This window comes from Periophthalmus magnuspinnatus, chromosome 15 (genome assembly GCF_009829125.3).
Source record: "Periophthalmus magnuspinnatus isolate fPerMag1 chromosome 15, fPerMag1.2.pri, whole genome shotgun sequence".
NCBI classification, from domain to species: Eukaryota; Metazoa; Chordata; class Actinopteri; order Gobiiformes; family Gobiidae; genus Periophthalmus; species Periophthalmus magnuspinnatus.
Genome location: NC_047140.1, coordinates 26,051,173 through 26,068,107, shown reverse-complemented (window position 1 = coordinate 26,068,107; position 16,935 = coordinate 26,051,173). Strand labels below are relative to the sequence as shown.

The 16,935-nt window shown below is 40.6% G+C and overlaps 4 protein-coding genes across 4 annotated transcripts in view; 2 read left to right on the top strand and 2 right to left on the bottom strand.

The window, feature by feature from the left end:
• The window catches only part of dst (dystonin), an 83,119-nt gene extending 78,280 nt beyond the window's left edge, over positions 1-4,839 (bottom strand). The window contains exons 1-4 of the mRNA XM_055227364.1: positions 4,644-4,839; positions 4,347-4,378; positions 3,453-3,644; positions 1,814-2,027 (exon numbers count right to left, since the gene is read on the bottom strand). Coding sequence (XP_055083339.1) covers positions 1,814-2,027; positions 3,453-3,644; positions 4,347-4,378; positions 4,644-4,827 — 622 coding nt within the window. The 5' untranslated portion in view covers positions 4,828-4,839. The remainder of the gene's footprint in view (positions 1-1,813; positions 2,028-3,452; positions 3,645-4,346; positions 4,379-4,643) is intronic.
• A 646-nt stretch (positions 4,840-5,485) lies between these two features.
• znf451 (zinc finger protein 451) lies at positions 5,486-9,985 on the top strand. Its single transcript, XM_055227194.1, has 13 exons — positions 5,486-5,549; positions 5,957-6,016; positions 6,317-6,400; positions 6,487-6,600; positions 6,760-6,871; positions 6,945-7,095; positions 7,179-7,305; positions 7,523-7,682; positions 7,751-7,898; positions 7,980-9,463; positions 9,539-9,601; positions 9,688-9,777; positions 9,849-9,985. The coding sequence occupies exons 2-13, from the start codon at positions 5,957-5,959 to the stop codon at positions 9,887-9,889; spliced, it is 2,634 nt and encodes an 877-aa protein (XP_055083169.1). The 5' UTR covers positions 5,486-5,549; the 3' UTR covers positions 9,890-9,985.
• A 379-nt stretch (positions 9,986-10,364) lies between these two features.
• On the top strand, positions 10,365-12,222 carry bag2 (BCL2 associated athanogene 2). The gene is made up of 3 exons (XM_033979160.2): positions 10,365-10,698; positions 10,980-11,089; positions 11,629-12,222. The coding sequence occupies exons 1-3, from the start codon at positions 10,577-10,579 to the stop codon at positions 12,018-12,020; spliced, it is 624 nt and encodes a 207-aa protein (XP_033835051.1). The 5' UTR covers positions 10,365-10,576; the 3' UTR covers positions 12,021-12,222.
• Positions 12,223-12,566: 344 nt separating this feature from the next.
• Positions 12,567-16,539, bottom strand: rab23 (RAB23, member RAS oncogene family). Its single transcript, XM_033979857.2, has 7 exons — positions 16,129-16,539; positions 15,136-15,339; positions 14,948-15,033; positions 14,482-14,638; positions 14,322-14,404; positions 14,157-14,249; positions 12,567-14,049 (listed from the first exon to the last, which is right to left on the bottom strand). Exons 2-7 carry the CDS (start codon positions 15,288-15,290, stop codon positions 13,922-13,924), a joined length of 702 nt encoding a protein of 233 aa, XP_033835748.1. The 5' UTR covers positions 15,291-15,339; positions 16,129-16,539; the 3' UTR covers positions 12,567-13,921.
• Between the last annotated feature and the right edge of the window lie 396 nt (positions 16,540-16,935).

The window sequence follows — 16,935 nt, the reverse complement described above, 5'->3', positions numbered from 1 at the left end:
AGAAGAATAAAGGATAGCAAACTTAATAAAAAAAAAATCATAAAATATATTGAATTGAGTTAAAAGAAAGACAAACTAAGCTCACTGTGTGTTTGCTCATCTGACTGAAGACAACAGCAGCAGATTCATAATGATGCAGCATCATATGATCCCATTAGGCCCTGTCAGAGCATTTAAGTCTTTTACCACAGCTGACTGGGGCTGCTGGCTACAATGGAGGACAGCTGAAGAACCTGATGAAAGAAAGTATTCAGTAGGACATTACAGTTCCATGTTGAAGTGTGACATTTAGGTTTGAGAAGTCAGACGAGTGGGGAAACCGCTGTCAGCTTGAATTGACCCCTGCAGAAACTATAGGCGTGTTCAGAGTGCACGTGCGTGTTGTGCGGAGCTGTCACACTCACATGCAGCGTAACACTCACTAATGATGTGATAGATTTGCTCTAATTAGCCAGACAGAGCCCAAAGAGCGCCGAGGAGAAGTGATAAGAGCTGTGCCGATTTGAACTGGCACCTCATCCCCGTCAGACATGGCCTCATCAGTCTTGAGAAACGTAAACACAACATAACATGCAACAAACTTCACAGACAACAGAACCAATTCGTTATAACCATGCAACGATAACCAATAAAATCAATGTATCTTCCATTTCTAAACTGAACTGAAACTGAAAATCAAGCCAATATATAACTACAGTTTAAATTTAAGCAGTGACTGGAGAAATAGATCAGATCAGACAGCCGCACGTGAAGTCATGCAGTAGATATTCATATTTTCCACAGCAGTGACACAAGTCCAGCCAGTCAAAACCATAAAAACGGGGAAAGGACCACTAGCTATATAGACTGAGCTGTCAAACTGCAAACAAACAATGTCTTCATCGCTAAACGCCTAATTCCTGCCTAGAGACCAACGTTTCCTACCTTTGTATTTTTCCAAAACATCTTCATAAGCCTGTAGATATTCCAGCTCTTCGGAAAACTTACAACCCTGCGGTGCGTACTGAGCCATAACCCGGACTAGATCAACTGGACATTCGCTCACAGAGACCCAGAGACACAGAGAGACAGCGGGGACGGGGCATGTGCGCGTGCATCTGTGTGCGTGTACGTGTGTGCGCGCGTGGGGGCTAAGGAGAGTGATGGGCGCTGTTGTTGAGCCCAAGGAAACGCCCTAAGGCCCGCCCATGTCTGCGGCCTGTCCAATGGGAGCTCTTCAGGCAACTAATTGAGATAAACCACAGGGCACGCAATAAAAAGGAGTCTTCACGATAACAGGTCCGAAATGGCATATTTTAAGGAAAAACGCAACAAATAAGCTTAAAGGGGTTTGGGAAAATAAACGCTTGAAGCAAATGACTCCACAATCCACTGTCACAAACGCAGGCTTACTCCAAATAAACATATATCAGATTATAAAGATTAAAGACTTTGATTACATTATACTGCACCTGGAATTGGGCCGCTCATGAACCATTATAAAACTATTACGCGCGATCAAATGTCCCACAGCGTTTCCTTTAGCAGAGACTGAAGTCCAGCCTGTTTGTGGCGAGATGCTTATGCTTTTAATTAAGTTATATTATACACTATTGCCGTTAAACTGACAATTACTTGCTGACAAAGGTTCTAGTTTATTTAAAATGTTCTCCTTTGGCACAAGTCTGATGCACGTTATTACGCAAAGCAGCACGTGCGCACCTGTTTTCTTTTGGTGGTCCCTTAAAGGTGGAGCGTGTCCCCTCCTGCACCGTGCATTGATTTCACTTTTCACTTGACATGAGCTTGTTTACAGTAGAAGGAAACACTGTACCTGCGATCCGGAGCACTGCCCGCTCGGCTGGGTCCAGGATGGAACCTCCCTGGATTTTCCTTTTGGACCGCTCGTGCTTTGGCAGGTTCCACGGTAAAGTGTCACCGGGGGCAGGGGATGCCGATCCAGATTTAACACTGTAATCATCCTCGTCTGAAAAATCTGCCGAGGAAGACATTGAGCAGCGCTGAGAAGGGTTCCCCGAGCTGGAGCTCTGTTAGACAATAGAGAGAGGGGGGAACAATGCTCAGATTCACCCCAAACACAGCTGGTGGGATACAGTAGCGCATGCACATCTGTCTCCAATCATCAGCCCGGGTCAAAGCGGATCACCCAAAATGTAAAACACCTAATGCGAGAAAGCGTCGCGTCACGGATGAGATATCAATCCACGCTATGAGCCATTATGAAACATTGGACCAAATAAAAAGCGTCAGTAAATCAATAGTATCTAGCTCCCCCACCAGGCCAACAACAACACTTACCACTGTATACATGGTGAGCTGTCAGCCGGGAAGAAAGATCCTGTTTGCGCGTTATTAGCTTCCACGACCAAACATGTATCCATTTAAAACGCACGCCACGCCCTGGGACTGATGCCACACGGTCAGCTCAAAGCCTGCGTCCTTTTACCGGAGCATCAAGACGCGAGGTGATGTCAGATCTCCTGAGAGGTGACGGGTGGTGCGCCGTGAGTGTGCGTAAGTGTGTGTGTGTGTGTGGGTGTGTGTGTGCTGGAGGCAGCCCTGGACCGTGATGAGAGAGGAGGCTGCATGAGTCTGTGCGCGTCACGGCCGGTAACCACAGCATCAGCTCCATTCGGGAAGGAACAGCTGTGTTTTAGCGCCTCCCACTGACAGAAAGATGTCACTACTGCGCACGGCTGAGGTTTGAGGATGAGGACCAGCTCTTTACTGACACTATGGATGTTGTTCTCTGACTAACACACCTCATATTGTGTAATGATTTGCACATATTGAGATAGATGGATTAGTAAATCTTTAAAAAATTACACCTACGTTTGTCTAAGCGCCTGACAGTTATGTGCAAAGTCTTGTGCAAGGTGAGACATGGCAGGGTTACGATATAATGTGGTGAAAATAAACAGACAAAGAAATGGCTTTATGTGAGAGTAGGAACTAAAACAGATGCACATAAACCAGATACTTTAAGCCACATTTGTTTTGAGGAGAAAAGCATTATATTCTAATTTACAAGCCTTTAAAATAAGCTCCAGAAATGTATATAAAGGATACACACTGTGAATTAGTCCCATGTTAATGCTGTAAAAAGTCAGTGAGTATTTTTGATCTGCAATAACCGATAAAACTGGACAAATGAAGTGTTGCAGTGTCTATATATAAAAACAAAGATGAACTGGCAGACTCTTCTTTGTGAGGTCATTGCAGATCAAGCCCTTGAACGAATCATTTTTGCGTTTGTTATCTTTTGATAGTGACACGTCGCACTGGACTGTGGTCTCAACGTTCCAGCACCATAAATTGATACAGGAGATTTCAATCAGTCTGTCAGGAATCAATAGATATCACTGAGCTGGAGCCAAGATGCATGAGATCCTGGACGTCAATATTTTACCTCAGTAGTAACAAAAACTGGTTTCAATGAAGATAATACCTACAGCTTTACGTGTGGGCGTGACTTGTACAGACTGGTAAAACTCTGGCAGCACCCTCTTCTTCACTTTGCGTTTTCTTAGTTGTGTGGATGATGATAGCTGGTTACTCTCAGGGACATCCACCAAAGCAGACTTCTCTTCTGAGGCTCGAGGATGCACGCTTCTCCTCGTGTGGCGTGGGCTGTGTCTGAATCCCTGGAATTCGGAGAGAGAGTGCAAAACATCTTTGTGTTTTTGCAATGCAACAAGAATGAGGGAATGATATACGGAACGGAACGGAACGGAAAGAGGAGAAGCAGTTTGGTCAAAGCATGTACAGGCTCCACTGCATATGCCAAGAATGCTGTGTAATTTAAGAGGGGATGGCCATCAGTTTCCCTCAGGCCTGAATTGTTCTGCATTTGCTGTTCATTGTTCATTTGTCTGAGTTATAAAAGGATTTTGTTAAGGTAGATAACATGACCTTAGTTGGTAGGGTATGACCAAAAATTTACAAAAGCTTCACAGAAAGTAAAAGCACAGTCCATAGGCAACTTAACTAATGCCACATCACCTGAGAGAGGCTGAAGATGTGCCATATGTCATCACTTTATCCCCCAGTGGCTGTATTCTGAAGAAAATGGAGGTGTCAAGGCGCCTTAAGAACTAAAAACTGCCAAATCACTCTTATTGTTGTAGCTTAGCTGTAGACATGCGCACTGCGCTTCTCTTAAAATAGAGCCACTGGTCCTTACCTTCGCTAAAACCTTTCATTAGGATAAAAGAAGAGGGGAGAGTTCACTAATTATAGGCCAAATAGACCAAGCCTATAAATGTGCAACATTTGGTGGCACTATTGTTAAAGTAGCTTAGTTTAGGCTATAGTTTTGCTATAAACTAATTAAGAAGTTCACCTACCTCAGAGCGAAAATGGTGCGTTCGGATGCCAACTGCAAAATAAAACAATATTTAGGCTAGTCCAAGGTGGCATGATGCGAAATAAATAGCCTTTAAGCCTAATATAGCTTATGTCATAGCCTGCAATTAGGCTAAATGATGATTTTATCCACACAAATCTATGGCAAAAACAATTCCAATGTAACTTGAAGTATCCTCCTAAAGATCTGTCTTATTAGCGATGAAAACAGGAGGCACATAGATGATGAGGCTCCAGCATCCCGCTGACAGCTGTCCGGAGGATGCTGCGCCACTCACCGCGGCACTTGGGGCGTCCAGAGAGCACGGATTTTATTGGATGCTTTCCATTACGGAGCCTGCGGTGCCAGCAGCAGAAAAACAAAATAGTCGCAATAGTTCCTAGTAAAAGCAGCAACAACAGCAGCACACATTGGATACTGTACGGCCTCAAGAGAACCAAAAACGCGGCAGCGATCATCATAAGACAGGATGGAGGACAGAGCCTGACGCATCACACACCCGGCGCCTTCTCTGCGCTTTATGGAAGATGGATCAAACTGAGAATAAAGTCCCTGACAAACGCAGACATCGCGCAGCCTGCAGCGGACACTGAAGGGCTCAAAGCAGCCAGCGCAGACTATTGACATCCTTATTGTGGGGGGATAATGCATGACTCAGCACAAGGGAAACTTATTTATTTATTTATTTCTGAAGCGTAGAAAGTCAGCAGATTCTTATGCTAGAATTACCCACAAGAATATGCCCCTGTATAGGCTACACAAGACATAAAACAATAGTCCTAATAACAAATGGTCTAATATTACTTATCTTTATTTAACCAAGACATATGCACTGCAGGAAAGTCCACACATTTGAAATTTAATGAAAAGCGCAATTACTGTATAAGCCTGAGCACTGGGTCTAGCTCTACTTTTCTATTTTAATTTTTGTCTTGGAAATATTTGTCTAAAAGCATTATTATGAATACGAGAAGTCTTAAGTAATTGCTTGAAACCAGCCATGTGCAACTCTAAACCCCGTCCAGCTCTAAACCCCGCCCATCAGGGGACACGCCGAGCAAAAAAAGGAGCGCTTCTTTGGTGTGACGTCACGACACCAGGCGGCCACACTTCACCAAAAAAAACAAAAAAAAAACAACTCACACGAAGCAAAGACTATCAAGAAATCAATCAGAGGACATAGGTAAATATCTCTAAAGCTTACATTTGGATGCGGGGTTACATTTTAAGTTTGCACCAGAACAAGCTCAAGCTGAACTTTTAAATGCTTTTTGCAGGTTGTTAGACGAGCATAGCCTGACGCTAGTGCTGTTATAATCAAGCTAATGTTAGTCTTAGCATGATAAGCACACTGCCTGGTCGTGATTGCTTCATTGCATATTTTTATGATTATATATTTTTACCTTTACAACCATTCATGAAAAGAAATTGTATTGGATACACATAAAACATTGCTATTTGCTAAGTTGTGCTGATTCAACTTCTCTGATCTCTGACAGCTGCTTGTCTCCATAGAGATGTTTTCAAATGAAATGTCCCCTTAATCACATAAAGTAGAGATTTAACTGTGGTTTATCGATTTTTTTAGAAATGATGTCGTCTCCAGCTGAAGCAGAGGATGATGACATGGAGGAAGTGGAGTTTGTATCTGTAAGTTATATTAATTCGTGCTTTTTATTATCATTACATGCATATAAGTTAGTAAAGGTGTATCTTCACAGAAACACACAAGTTATAGACCTTTGACTTCAATAGATTCATGTACAATCACTTGTTGTGTCCTTAAATGTATTCATGGATTTAAGCTTCTTGTTATAAGCAACATTTTAGGACTTCTTCCCTGTCAAAATAAATATTTTGTTTTAAATTGTTAATCACTATGGCAACGGTCTTAATTGTGACCATTCTGAAACCCATGGATAGCCTTATGATCTTTCTTTTTTTTTCCAGGAAGGACCTTTAAGACCAGTACAAGAATGTATTGATCTTCTAAGTGACAGTGAAGATGACCAAGGTTCGCCAATGTTGGTCACGGTAATGGATTTACAAAAATGTATTGAATATTAACAATTGTCTTAAATGGTTGTACCTGATGTGATGTTTCCTACTCTGGTTTTAAGCTTGATGATGAAATAAGCCGTCACAAAGATCATGTGGCATCCACATTGGACAAACTTGCACAGCAGGTTGCACTGGAAAAAGAAGAGAGAGCAAATAAATGTAGAGCTTTTAAGGTAATACTCATCTTTGAAAAACAGTTCAATAAGCAAGAACATTTGTTTCTAAGGAGAGAAACCCTGCCATCTTGTGGCCAAGACTAGAATCTAGATAACGTAAAATGCTTTCAAAGTTCTGTTTTACGTATACAATGTTTAAATGGTATTTTTACATAGGAAAAGCAGATTTTACAGAGAGCTCACGGGCAGCGGGAGCTTGCTTTTAGTTCATCAAATGGAATGAGTCAAGAGGCCAAGCGGTGCGTCGACATGTGGCTGAAAATGCCAGGTATATTTTTATTAAGTGTAAGAAGTGATGAAAGAGGAACAGAGGAGGATTGTTCATATAACTCTTTCCTAAGGTGCAAAACCCGGAGTGATTGGTGCTGATTTTAGAAGGAGACAAATGTCTGCTCCCTTCCCAAGAATAAATCCAACAAAACAGACTTGTCCTGTGATCAACTGTGGGAGAACCTATGAAAATCCATCCCTGCTCGATGGTCACTTAAAGAGGTCAACCCTTCATATTTTGTATCACTGTTTATGTAAAAATATCAACATATTTATTCATTTACAAGGGACTTCTTTGTCTTTAGGTTTGACCATTCACCTTGTGACCCAACTATTCATCTAAAAGGGAATTCTTCTGAAATATTTGCCTGTGTGTCCTGTGGTCAACATTTTCAAACTGATGAAGCATGGAGAAAACACATGGAGTCTAAGGTTTGATTTGTACACTGACTTAATATCAAATAATTGTTCAGTTGTATTTGCAGACTTCCTAACATACCAGTTCTCTTACCTTTTTGCCTGTTGAGTGAAAATCCACCTTAAAACGCTTCATTTGGTTAACTTCGTTGCTTGTGAAATTTTAACCACTTGGTAAATCTCGTCTCGTTTTTAAGACACAATTATATTTAAAATATAAATGTTTTCACAGATTGCCTCAGAAAATCCCGATGGTCACCGCCTCAGTCAGACATATCAACGCATTGTGTGTTTTGCTTGTCCTGCCTGTTATCTCCTCTTCCATGTCCGGGATGAGTGTCTCCAGCACATGTCAGCTAAAAATCACTTCACAGAATCCCTTGTGATGAGTGGTAGGAATTCTTAATTTTTGAAATAATTAAATGTTGATGGTCAGTAATTTAAATATACATTTCTCAAGAACCAAGAGGGAGGGCTGTGCCTGTTCCTGTTCCTCAGTATGCCAGGAATCGTCTGATTGCTTTGTGCAAGGACACAACTTTCAATGTACGATGCTCTTTATGTCACAAAGTACTAGTCTCACACCAAGTTGCCCAGGCTCATTTTAAGTAAGAATTAATATTTTTTAGTACAATTAAAGTATAATTTCTATTACTCAGTTTTCTGTAATCTTTCATATTTTATTTCAGCGTGCATTGCAGACAGGGCTGTGCTGTGGCCAAAGCTGACAACACAATAGTAGAGATAGTCAAACAGCTGCAGGTGAAGGGCCAGTGCTCTGTGTGCTGTAAGATCTTCCTGAGCCGTCATGAAATGCAGAAACACCATGAGCTAACACAGCACAATGTAGAGCTCATCCACACTATGGAAAAAGCACTTCTAGAGTTCAGCAGGTTTCATGAACTTCAACAAAAGCAGAGAATTAAAGATAAGAAGCAGAAAAGGAAGTCTGAACATCCTGCACATTTTCAGAAGAAACATCGAGCGACTGACTTTGATGAGTTCCCCACTAAAAGGCAGCGTCTCAGCCCGGTGGAGAACGGTTGCCCCAGCAGACCCTCCACTGTAGCTTTTTTCTGTGAGTGTGGCCTACAGTTCTTTGAAGAAACCAATGCCTCCAAGCATCTTTTGGCTGTGAACCAGATCTTCCATCAGTGTGGAGTTTGTGGTAAGCACATGGGCGAATCCTCCATTGCTCGTCTGCACATGAGTCGCTTTCATGGAGGAGCACATCTCTCTAACATCGTCTACTTTTGTCGGAGGTGTAATGTGGAAATGCCTCGACAGGAAGATATTCTGTCACACGTGTCAGAGGCCCATATTGGACACACGTATTACACGGAGAAAGAAGTGCCCAAAGAGGACCTCACAGTGGATGATGCCAAACCATCCACCAGCAGCTTTAAACCTGTGCTTCAACAGAACACAGAACTGGCCAAAGCCACCCCCAAACCAAAGAGCTGGATGTGCAGGATGTGTGAGGACATCTTTGATTCAGAGGCAGCAGTTCAGAAGCACTGCAGTGACGTGAATGCACACAGCTTTCAGAGGTTCATCTGTGGCCATTGTCCTCAGAAGTTTTTCAAAGATTCCACAGTGCGCAGACACTGTGTGAATGAACATAATGGAGACATACAGAGCTCCCACTTCTGTGGCCTGTGTGACAGCATGCACTTTGAGTCTGAAGGAGAGTTCCTGGAGCACTATAAACACCTCCATAGCCGTGATTACTACTGTATGGATGACAATGATGTGGTTCAGCCTAGTGTCCCTAGTGCGAGCACATCTGTAGACAACTGCCCGTGCATGGGCTCTGAGACCCGCACAGATGACATGAAAACTGCTTATACTCAGTGCATGAGAAGTTTGGCTGCAGAGGGAAAATGCCAGTATGTGTGTAACCCATGTGGTGTAGGATATTCTGCCTATGCACATATTAAGACACATGTCCACACAACACACACTGCCTTGAAGCTTCCCAAAACTTTTGACATAGAGTGTAAAGTTTGTCCAGAGAGATTTCTGGATATACCAACTTTCCATAAACACCATCACAACCAGCACTGCTCATATGAGCCCTGCAGGAGCTCCAGGATGTGCTCAAGCCCAGTTAAGACGGAACCCAATGCTGTGAAAGTGCTTGATGCAGTGGAAATTAAACCAGAGAGCAGTGGTAAGCATTCATATTACTGTTTTCAGTCTGCTTTTGTTTTGTTCTGTTTAAAAAGATAATTGTTATAATTTACAGACATTGGTGATGAAACACTTGCTTTGATGGAAATAAACAAGCAAGACAAAGAATCCAGTGAAAGTAAGGAAAAGTCTGAATAATTTTCTGAACTGTATAAAACGACTAAGTAAATGGGATACTATTCTTTTTCTGTGATGTGTGTGTAGATGTGGCAGATGAATCTGATGAAGAGCTGAACCGCACTTTGACTTTAAGCATTGAGGAAGCCAGACAGGAAGAGGCCAGGGAATCAGCCGGTGTGTGTCTTTTGCTTAACTGCAAGGATTTTCAATGAAGGAATAATCGTTTATTTTTCTCATTCTTACAGAGTTTGAAGAGGCCCTTCAAAGAAGTATGCTTGACTTCTAAATTGACTAATGATGGTTGATTTAAATATTCACATGTTCAAGTGTTCTATCACAGTTGTGTTTGGAAAGTGTTCAATAAATGTATTATGTTTTAATATAAGAGTTGAATTTGTATGAATATACCAGTTGTTCTCACCCGTTGTTAAACATTCTTACACAGTAAGAGGTTGTTTTGACCTGTGTGCTATAGATAGCAGAGATGACACTGCAAGATGTCATAGCTCCCACTGACAGAACATTTGACTCTACTGATGAATGTCTTTAAGATTAGCAGTGAATCAGTACAGTATAATTATAATGTGAGGCTATATAATGTTATATTAATGTGCTGATATCCAGACAGGATGGTAACCTGTTGCCTACTTTGTTAAATGCTTGAAACTTTGAATTGACCTCAGAAAGAGGAGGGACCATTCATTGCATATCATCAGGGAGTTGTGGTCTTAAACCTTGAGCTGAACCTTGATGGGAGGTGCCACAGACACCATTTACATCGAGCTGGTCTTCTCTCTTCTGGGTTTCTCGGGAAACTTCTGAGGACTGAGCAAAGGAAGTTCCAGCCCATGTTTGGAAATCCCGGCGGCAGTGCGTCCGTCCGCGCGAGGTAGTACTACAGGGAACAGCTGCAAGTGTCGGACACGCACCGTGACTTACTCCGGGATAAACCATTAGAAAACTCTTAATCATCATGGCCCAGGCGAAAATACAGGCAAAAATGAACGAGTCCTCCGGCAGCAAATTCAGCAGAACACTGTCCATGGCGGATCGCTCTGGAAGACTGCTCGAAACTTTGGATCAGCTGGAAATGAGGTGGGCTTTAGTCCGGTACAGGCCGTGCCATGTGCGCTTTAAGTCTATAATAACACAATATAAACAAATGCTTGGCTCTTTTTAGTGTTAGGCCTTTAGAGGTTATGATGGAAGCAAATTAAAGTGCCTCTTTGCTGACAGAGTAAAAGACATAACGGGATCGGTGAAGCAATTGCGCAATGACACTTGTGCACCTTTTCGCCTGCTCTTTTTTTTTTTTTTTTTTTTTTCCAAATGCTGTGGTTCAGAGTTTGTCTTAATTCTGTGGTTTTGATTTCCAGGGTGGAGACTTTGCGCGACACAGCAGCGGCCATGGAACAGGAAAGGGAGAGCATCCTGGAAATGATTCAGTCTTTAAAAAACAGCCAAGAAATGCGCAATATATCTGATGGTGAGTGACTAAACTAGATGCGGTAATAGGCCTTAGCTGCAAATGAAGCGTTTTTAAGGATATCTTAAGTTTTTGACTCTGCCTTCAGTGGTTATTTTGTTTCAGTTTTTGCTTCTCCAGTTTCCTGGGTGGGAACATTGTTCTGTGATGAGATTTTGCTATTTCATTGTTCTGTGGTTTTCAAAAGCCCCTGGAGACATGGGACTGATTTCCACCTCACCCAGCAGAGCTCACAGTTTACATCAGCAGGACTCTAGTCCATTAACCCTTTACGAGTCTGTGCACTTACACACAGACTGTAGGCTAATGAACTCTGTACTGGATTTGCAGAGGCTTGTGTTTGTAAGTTTTATCACTACACCTACATCCAACTCTTCTCTTCTTTTATGCAACCAGAATTGTCAGTATATTCTAAATGAATCATATGAAGCACACACATTGGTTGTGCAGTAGATTTAGTAAATGTAGTAGATAAGATTGTGCAGTTGTTCTATGTTCTGCCTCCCCTAAGAACATGGCTTGCTTTTTGTTTTGTGAAGGTGAAAGAGAAGAGTTAACTTTAACCGCAGAGCGCCTGATGGGGCGGACTCTGTCAGTGGAGGTCTGTGTGGGTACAATCAGAAACTCCCAGCAGGAGGACGCCCTGCGCAAGGCCACATCAATAATCAATGAGATTGTGAAGAAGTTACTGGATGACATGGAGGGCGGGCGGCGGTGTCTGCAGGCTCTGCACGCAGCATGTGTCACGGAGGCGCCGCCTGTGCCCATTGACCAAAAGTTTCAGGCCCTGGTCATCAGCTGTGCTCTGGAGGACCAGAAGAAGATCAAGAGGAGGCTGGAGATGCTGCTGAGGAACACTGAGAACGCTGAGGATAACATTAAGCTAATGGACAACTTAAAACTAGATGAGCCCAGAGTCAATGGACTGTAACGCTCGCCGACCTGTGGAAAAGATGCCTTTTGTGAAGTGTGAACTGCAGCACACACAGAATTTTGTACGAAAATAAATTTACTTTTTCACTGTTGCACCCAGTATGGTTTACATTACACTACCTCTTTTAGTGAAGGCATCACAAATCACACACGACACTGTAAATGTTTGTACAAAAATTAAATAAATAGAGTTCATTAAAGATCAACAGATGTTTTCTTCTATGCCCAATTCAATTTTTTTGGGGTAAAAGTATGTTTTATGAAAACATTTTACTGTGTTAACAGAGTCACACTGCTCTACACACTAAAATTGTAATAAAATATAGATATAGCAATATTTTTAGATATCCACAGCTAGGGCTGGACGATATGAAAAACATGATTCATGACATATTGATCTATAATGATTTTCATGAAGGCTGAATGTGTTTCAGTATGAACATACAATAATACAAACTTGATTGCGATTAAACTCTCTCTATGGTAATTGAAGAAAGCAGTTTATCAACCATGTTACATGGTTTAGCTAAATATATGAACAAAATCAACTCACGGCTTATAGAAAGTTTTATTTCAACCATTTCCTCTCAACCAAAAGGTAAGATGCAGCTTTGTGGCACCATTTTGGTACATTTGAATGTCATAAACCAAAACTAGGACAGTTTTTTGTAAATGTCTAAATGCATACATTAACTTAATCCATGTTCATAAAGTCATTTGTTAAAGGCAGGAGACAATGTTTGAAGGACACCTGAGTGACAGCACAGAATGGTTTTAAATATTACATTTGTTAGCAAATTTTCCTGTAATAAAGTGCGCTTGATTTAGTAAACAAAGAAACTTACAAACAATGCCAAAGACAAATGCACATTTTCTATAAATGCAGTTAAGTAAATATAAGATACAGTATTTTTTTTTTAAAAAGGAAGAAAAAAAAATACATAGTAGAGGGAATGTAAACACCTGACAAGGCATTGTGGCTTTGAAACTACTGTTCATCATTCCCTATAATGTGTAAAGGAAACACTTGCATGCAGTAACTTAATTAACATAAAATGTGACACCACTATTTCACCTGACAAAGTAAAACACATTTTAAGCACCTACTGTGACTTAATCTGACAAAAAGAAGGGTTTATACTTTTTGTATAATGTGTGTAAGCTACAGTGAAGTTCATGTCGGGACCATTAAACATCTATCTTAATGAACACTCACATGCATGCACTCTTAAAATGGTACTAATGAACCATAATCTTTTATTTTGTGCTTTTCCATTAGTGTCATTGAAAGAAGAGAGTTATTTAATGTAGTGTAACAATAGTTAACTCATAATACAAATGTCTTGTGTCATCTTGTACCATAACCATTAAAATGTTACTACATAAAATAGCTATAATAAAATAAAATCTACCATACTCTCAGAGGCAAAGTTGAAATGTGTCATGTCAGAGAAGTGCACTGAATGTCATACATGTAGTACATTCAGGTTTTGTTGTGTATAAAAAGGACTCTGGGTTTAGTATTCAGAAGTCATACATTTGGCACTATTTAACACTTCAGAAAAATCTCTACAAACACTGCTGTTAATAGTAAAATACTTATTTGCTCTGAATTTTGAATTTAGATTAGCATAGCTTTTTCTATTTGCTAAGGAGTAAATTAGATTAGTCAACAACAAATTCTAACATATTGCACTGTTGAGATAGGTGAAATGCAGGACAAGTGAAGCTATTATGATGCAATGCAGCCACAGGTAGAAGAACCAGCGAATTCAAATTTGATGATGTAGCTCCAACCAACTTACAAAAAGGGCTTTGGTCTCGAAATTGGCTACCTTTAATTAATACAATAACCAGTTTATTCTTTACAGACTAATTAAAATACACATACTGTATAGATTAGAAGACACTGCAGCTTCCAAAGGGATTTTTACTCTTCTTGGTCCTTTGTTTGTTAGGTCGCAAAGTGATAATTTCTCTGCCATTGGGACTTTGATTGCAAGCATTACTAGTGGTATTAAATACACCTGTGGAATGAAACAAATCAGCCTGTAAACATAATGCATGACAATCTCTTTTATAAATTAATTGCTAAAAAAACACAAATAAAAGTTAAATAAAACATTTGTATTACCTATTTTATTGCTCGTTGTGTGAACCACCTCTGTCTCTTCTGCTGTTTGTTGTTTGAGTCGTTGTAGATATTTTTCTGCTAAGTATTTAAAAACTGAAAGAGACAAGAGGTTTTAAAATAATAATAAAATGTAAACTCAAAGCTAAAAGACAAAGTTTGTGTTACCTTCGTTTACATTCATATCTTCCTTTACTGAAGCTCGGTAAAATCTCAGTTTCAATCTTTTAGCTAGCCCCTCTGCTTCTTCACTGCACGACAATAAAATTCAGTTAAAATACATTTATGTAAAGACAATTTTATTCACTTGTTCCAAAATAAATCTTACTTTTTAATGACAGTCTCTTCAAGCAGATCTATCTTGTTCTGCACTAAAACAGTAGGAATATCTCCCACTTCTGCCTCCACCTTCTCCTTCCAACTCTCAATGGCCAAAAATGACTCCCGGTCTGTGGTAGAGAAGACTAGCACACACGCTTGGGCGCCTACAGCACAAAAAGTAAAACGGACATTATTACTGCAGACTATAAAATACTATTTGCATTCTTAACAGACCATTCTAGTAAGTTAAGTTAAGTATTTTGTCCTTGTTAATACATGAAGTACATATTGACACATTTCAGAGCCACCAGATTTAACTCTAAAGAATGACTGGAATGGGCCCTCTATGCCATACACTTCTCATGCCTTGCAGACCAGTCATAAATTATGTATGTGACTTCTCTTATGTCTATTGCATAGACTGTAGCCTATCTACAGCCTATGATCTATTGGTACATTTAGTAGGCACTTACCCCGATAGTAGGCCTTTGTAATGGCATCAAACTCCTCTTGTCCAGCTGTATCCCACAGCATCAGCCGCACATCTTCATTGTTTATGCTATAAAAATCAAATTTTTGAGATACATAGAGTTAAAAGACAACCTAGTACGTTTCTCAGAACACAGATAATTACTCCCAAGTTTTGTGGTTTTTGGCTTACACTATCTGCCGTTCAAGAAAATCCACTCCAATTGTTTTCTTGTAGTCCTTAGTGAAGATGCCTTTGCAGTAACGCTGGATCATACTGGACTTGCCAACAGCCCCATTGCCGACTACCACCACCTTTATGGCCACTTCCATGTCCTCTTCCAACATGACGGAGGCGTATAGTTTGTTTTTTCAGTTCCACTCTGCCCAATAAAACCTGCATCAGATCAGAATAAGCCATTGTCAATTCACAAGCTGCTTTGAGGTTTGGCGCAAACATACAACTAATAATATAATAACTGACATGCGTGGTAAAAATAGACACAATAAAAAAGACAACAAAGACAACAAAAGACAAGTGTCTTCACTGATGGAAGTCTTTACAATGCAAATGCATTTCTGTAACAAGCAAATTTTAGTTGTCATTCAAATGTTGATTGAAGGCAAATGCTGTTAAAAGCAAGAGCAACACACTCTGTATCATCTGGTTATTCGAAGCCAATATGTGCTGTGGGTGAAACACTAAACAACATATTGTGAGAAATCTGTTAGCACTGGACACTCACAACCTACTACTGTGCGGCAAACAGGCGGTCTGCGCTTGACTCACAACATGTATTTTTAGCATAATGCAAGTCTTTTTAAAGGGGAAAGAAATATGGAGGGTAACCCGCTTAAATAAAACTCTAGGCCACTCTGTGGGGCTTAATGATGTAAAATGTGAACGATAGGCATAAACTGGTAATAAAATGCTGCTAAAGGTAAGACTATATGTCTCCAATACGTAACACAAAGGGTGGCCATTATTACAAATCCAAAACGTATCTTTATGTCGGATGAATCTCGTCACACAGAGGCTTAGGTAAAATACTGTATGTTTAAATACTGTATGAACCTGTTGAACGACACGCAGAAAGACGTTGTAGAGTAACGTTACAGCTGTTCACAACTGTCACTAGCTTCTTAAACACTGTAAGATGAAATAAAAGTTTTCTCTGTCTCTTACCTGGATGATTCCTTTATAACACATCCAGTCCTCGCTGTATTCATAAGATGAACTTGTAAAAGCGCTAAAATACAGCGTGTTAATTACACGCCCATATCTTCACCCGCGATTCCGTCTCTACAGAAGAAATATGTGTCTCCCGGTGCTAATGTTACTAAGCTAGTGCTAGCCACTTTAAGTAACCCCGCAGTGCTCCGGCTGTGATATCAAGCACAAGTGTTTTCTCAACTAATTCTTTTTGATCCACTTTTTCTACTACTGCAGCTAAAGGTTCCCGTTGAAAGGAGACGATAAAGCGCCAGTGCTCGCAGTTCTTTCCACAGCTCTTCGGGATGGGTTCAGCATTGCTAACCTGGCAACTGCAGCTAGCGCGCTAATGAATGTTGTTGCTAGGCAGCGGCTGAATCCACACGGCACAGGGCAGGGAAACGTCAAGAAACATTTGGATTGATACTTTGCAGTGACATCACGCTGGGGGTATTCTGCATGTAGGTCTATGGTGGAATGTTCTGCAGTTACTGCATATTGGCAAACACTATCAAAAAGGTTTAAGATCGTCTGAAAACTCAAGAAAAAATACTAAATGGATTTAAACAGCAAATTTCCAGGGGCTTGTGATCAATCGGAGCGTCCATGGTTTTGATTAGGAGCTTGATTTTAAACAAAAAATGTGACTGACTAACTGAAAAACTGTTGGTTAATGCTAGCTAACGCTGTTGTTGTTGTTTTATTAATATTGTGGGTGTTTTAAAGTCTGACTTGAGTAACAGAGCTGCAGACAGAGCAGTGCCAACAGTTAGCGTCGCA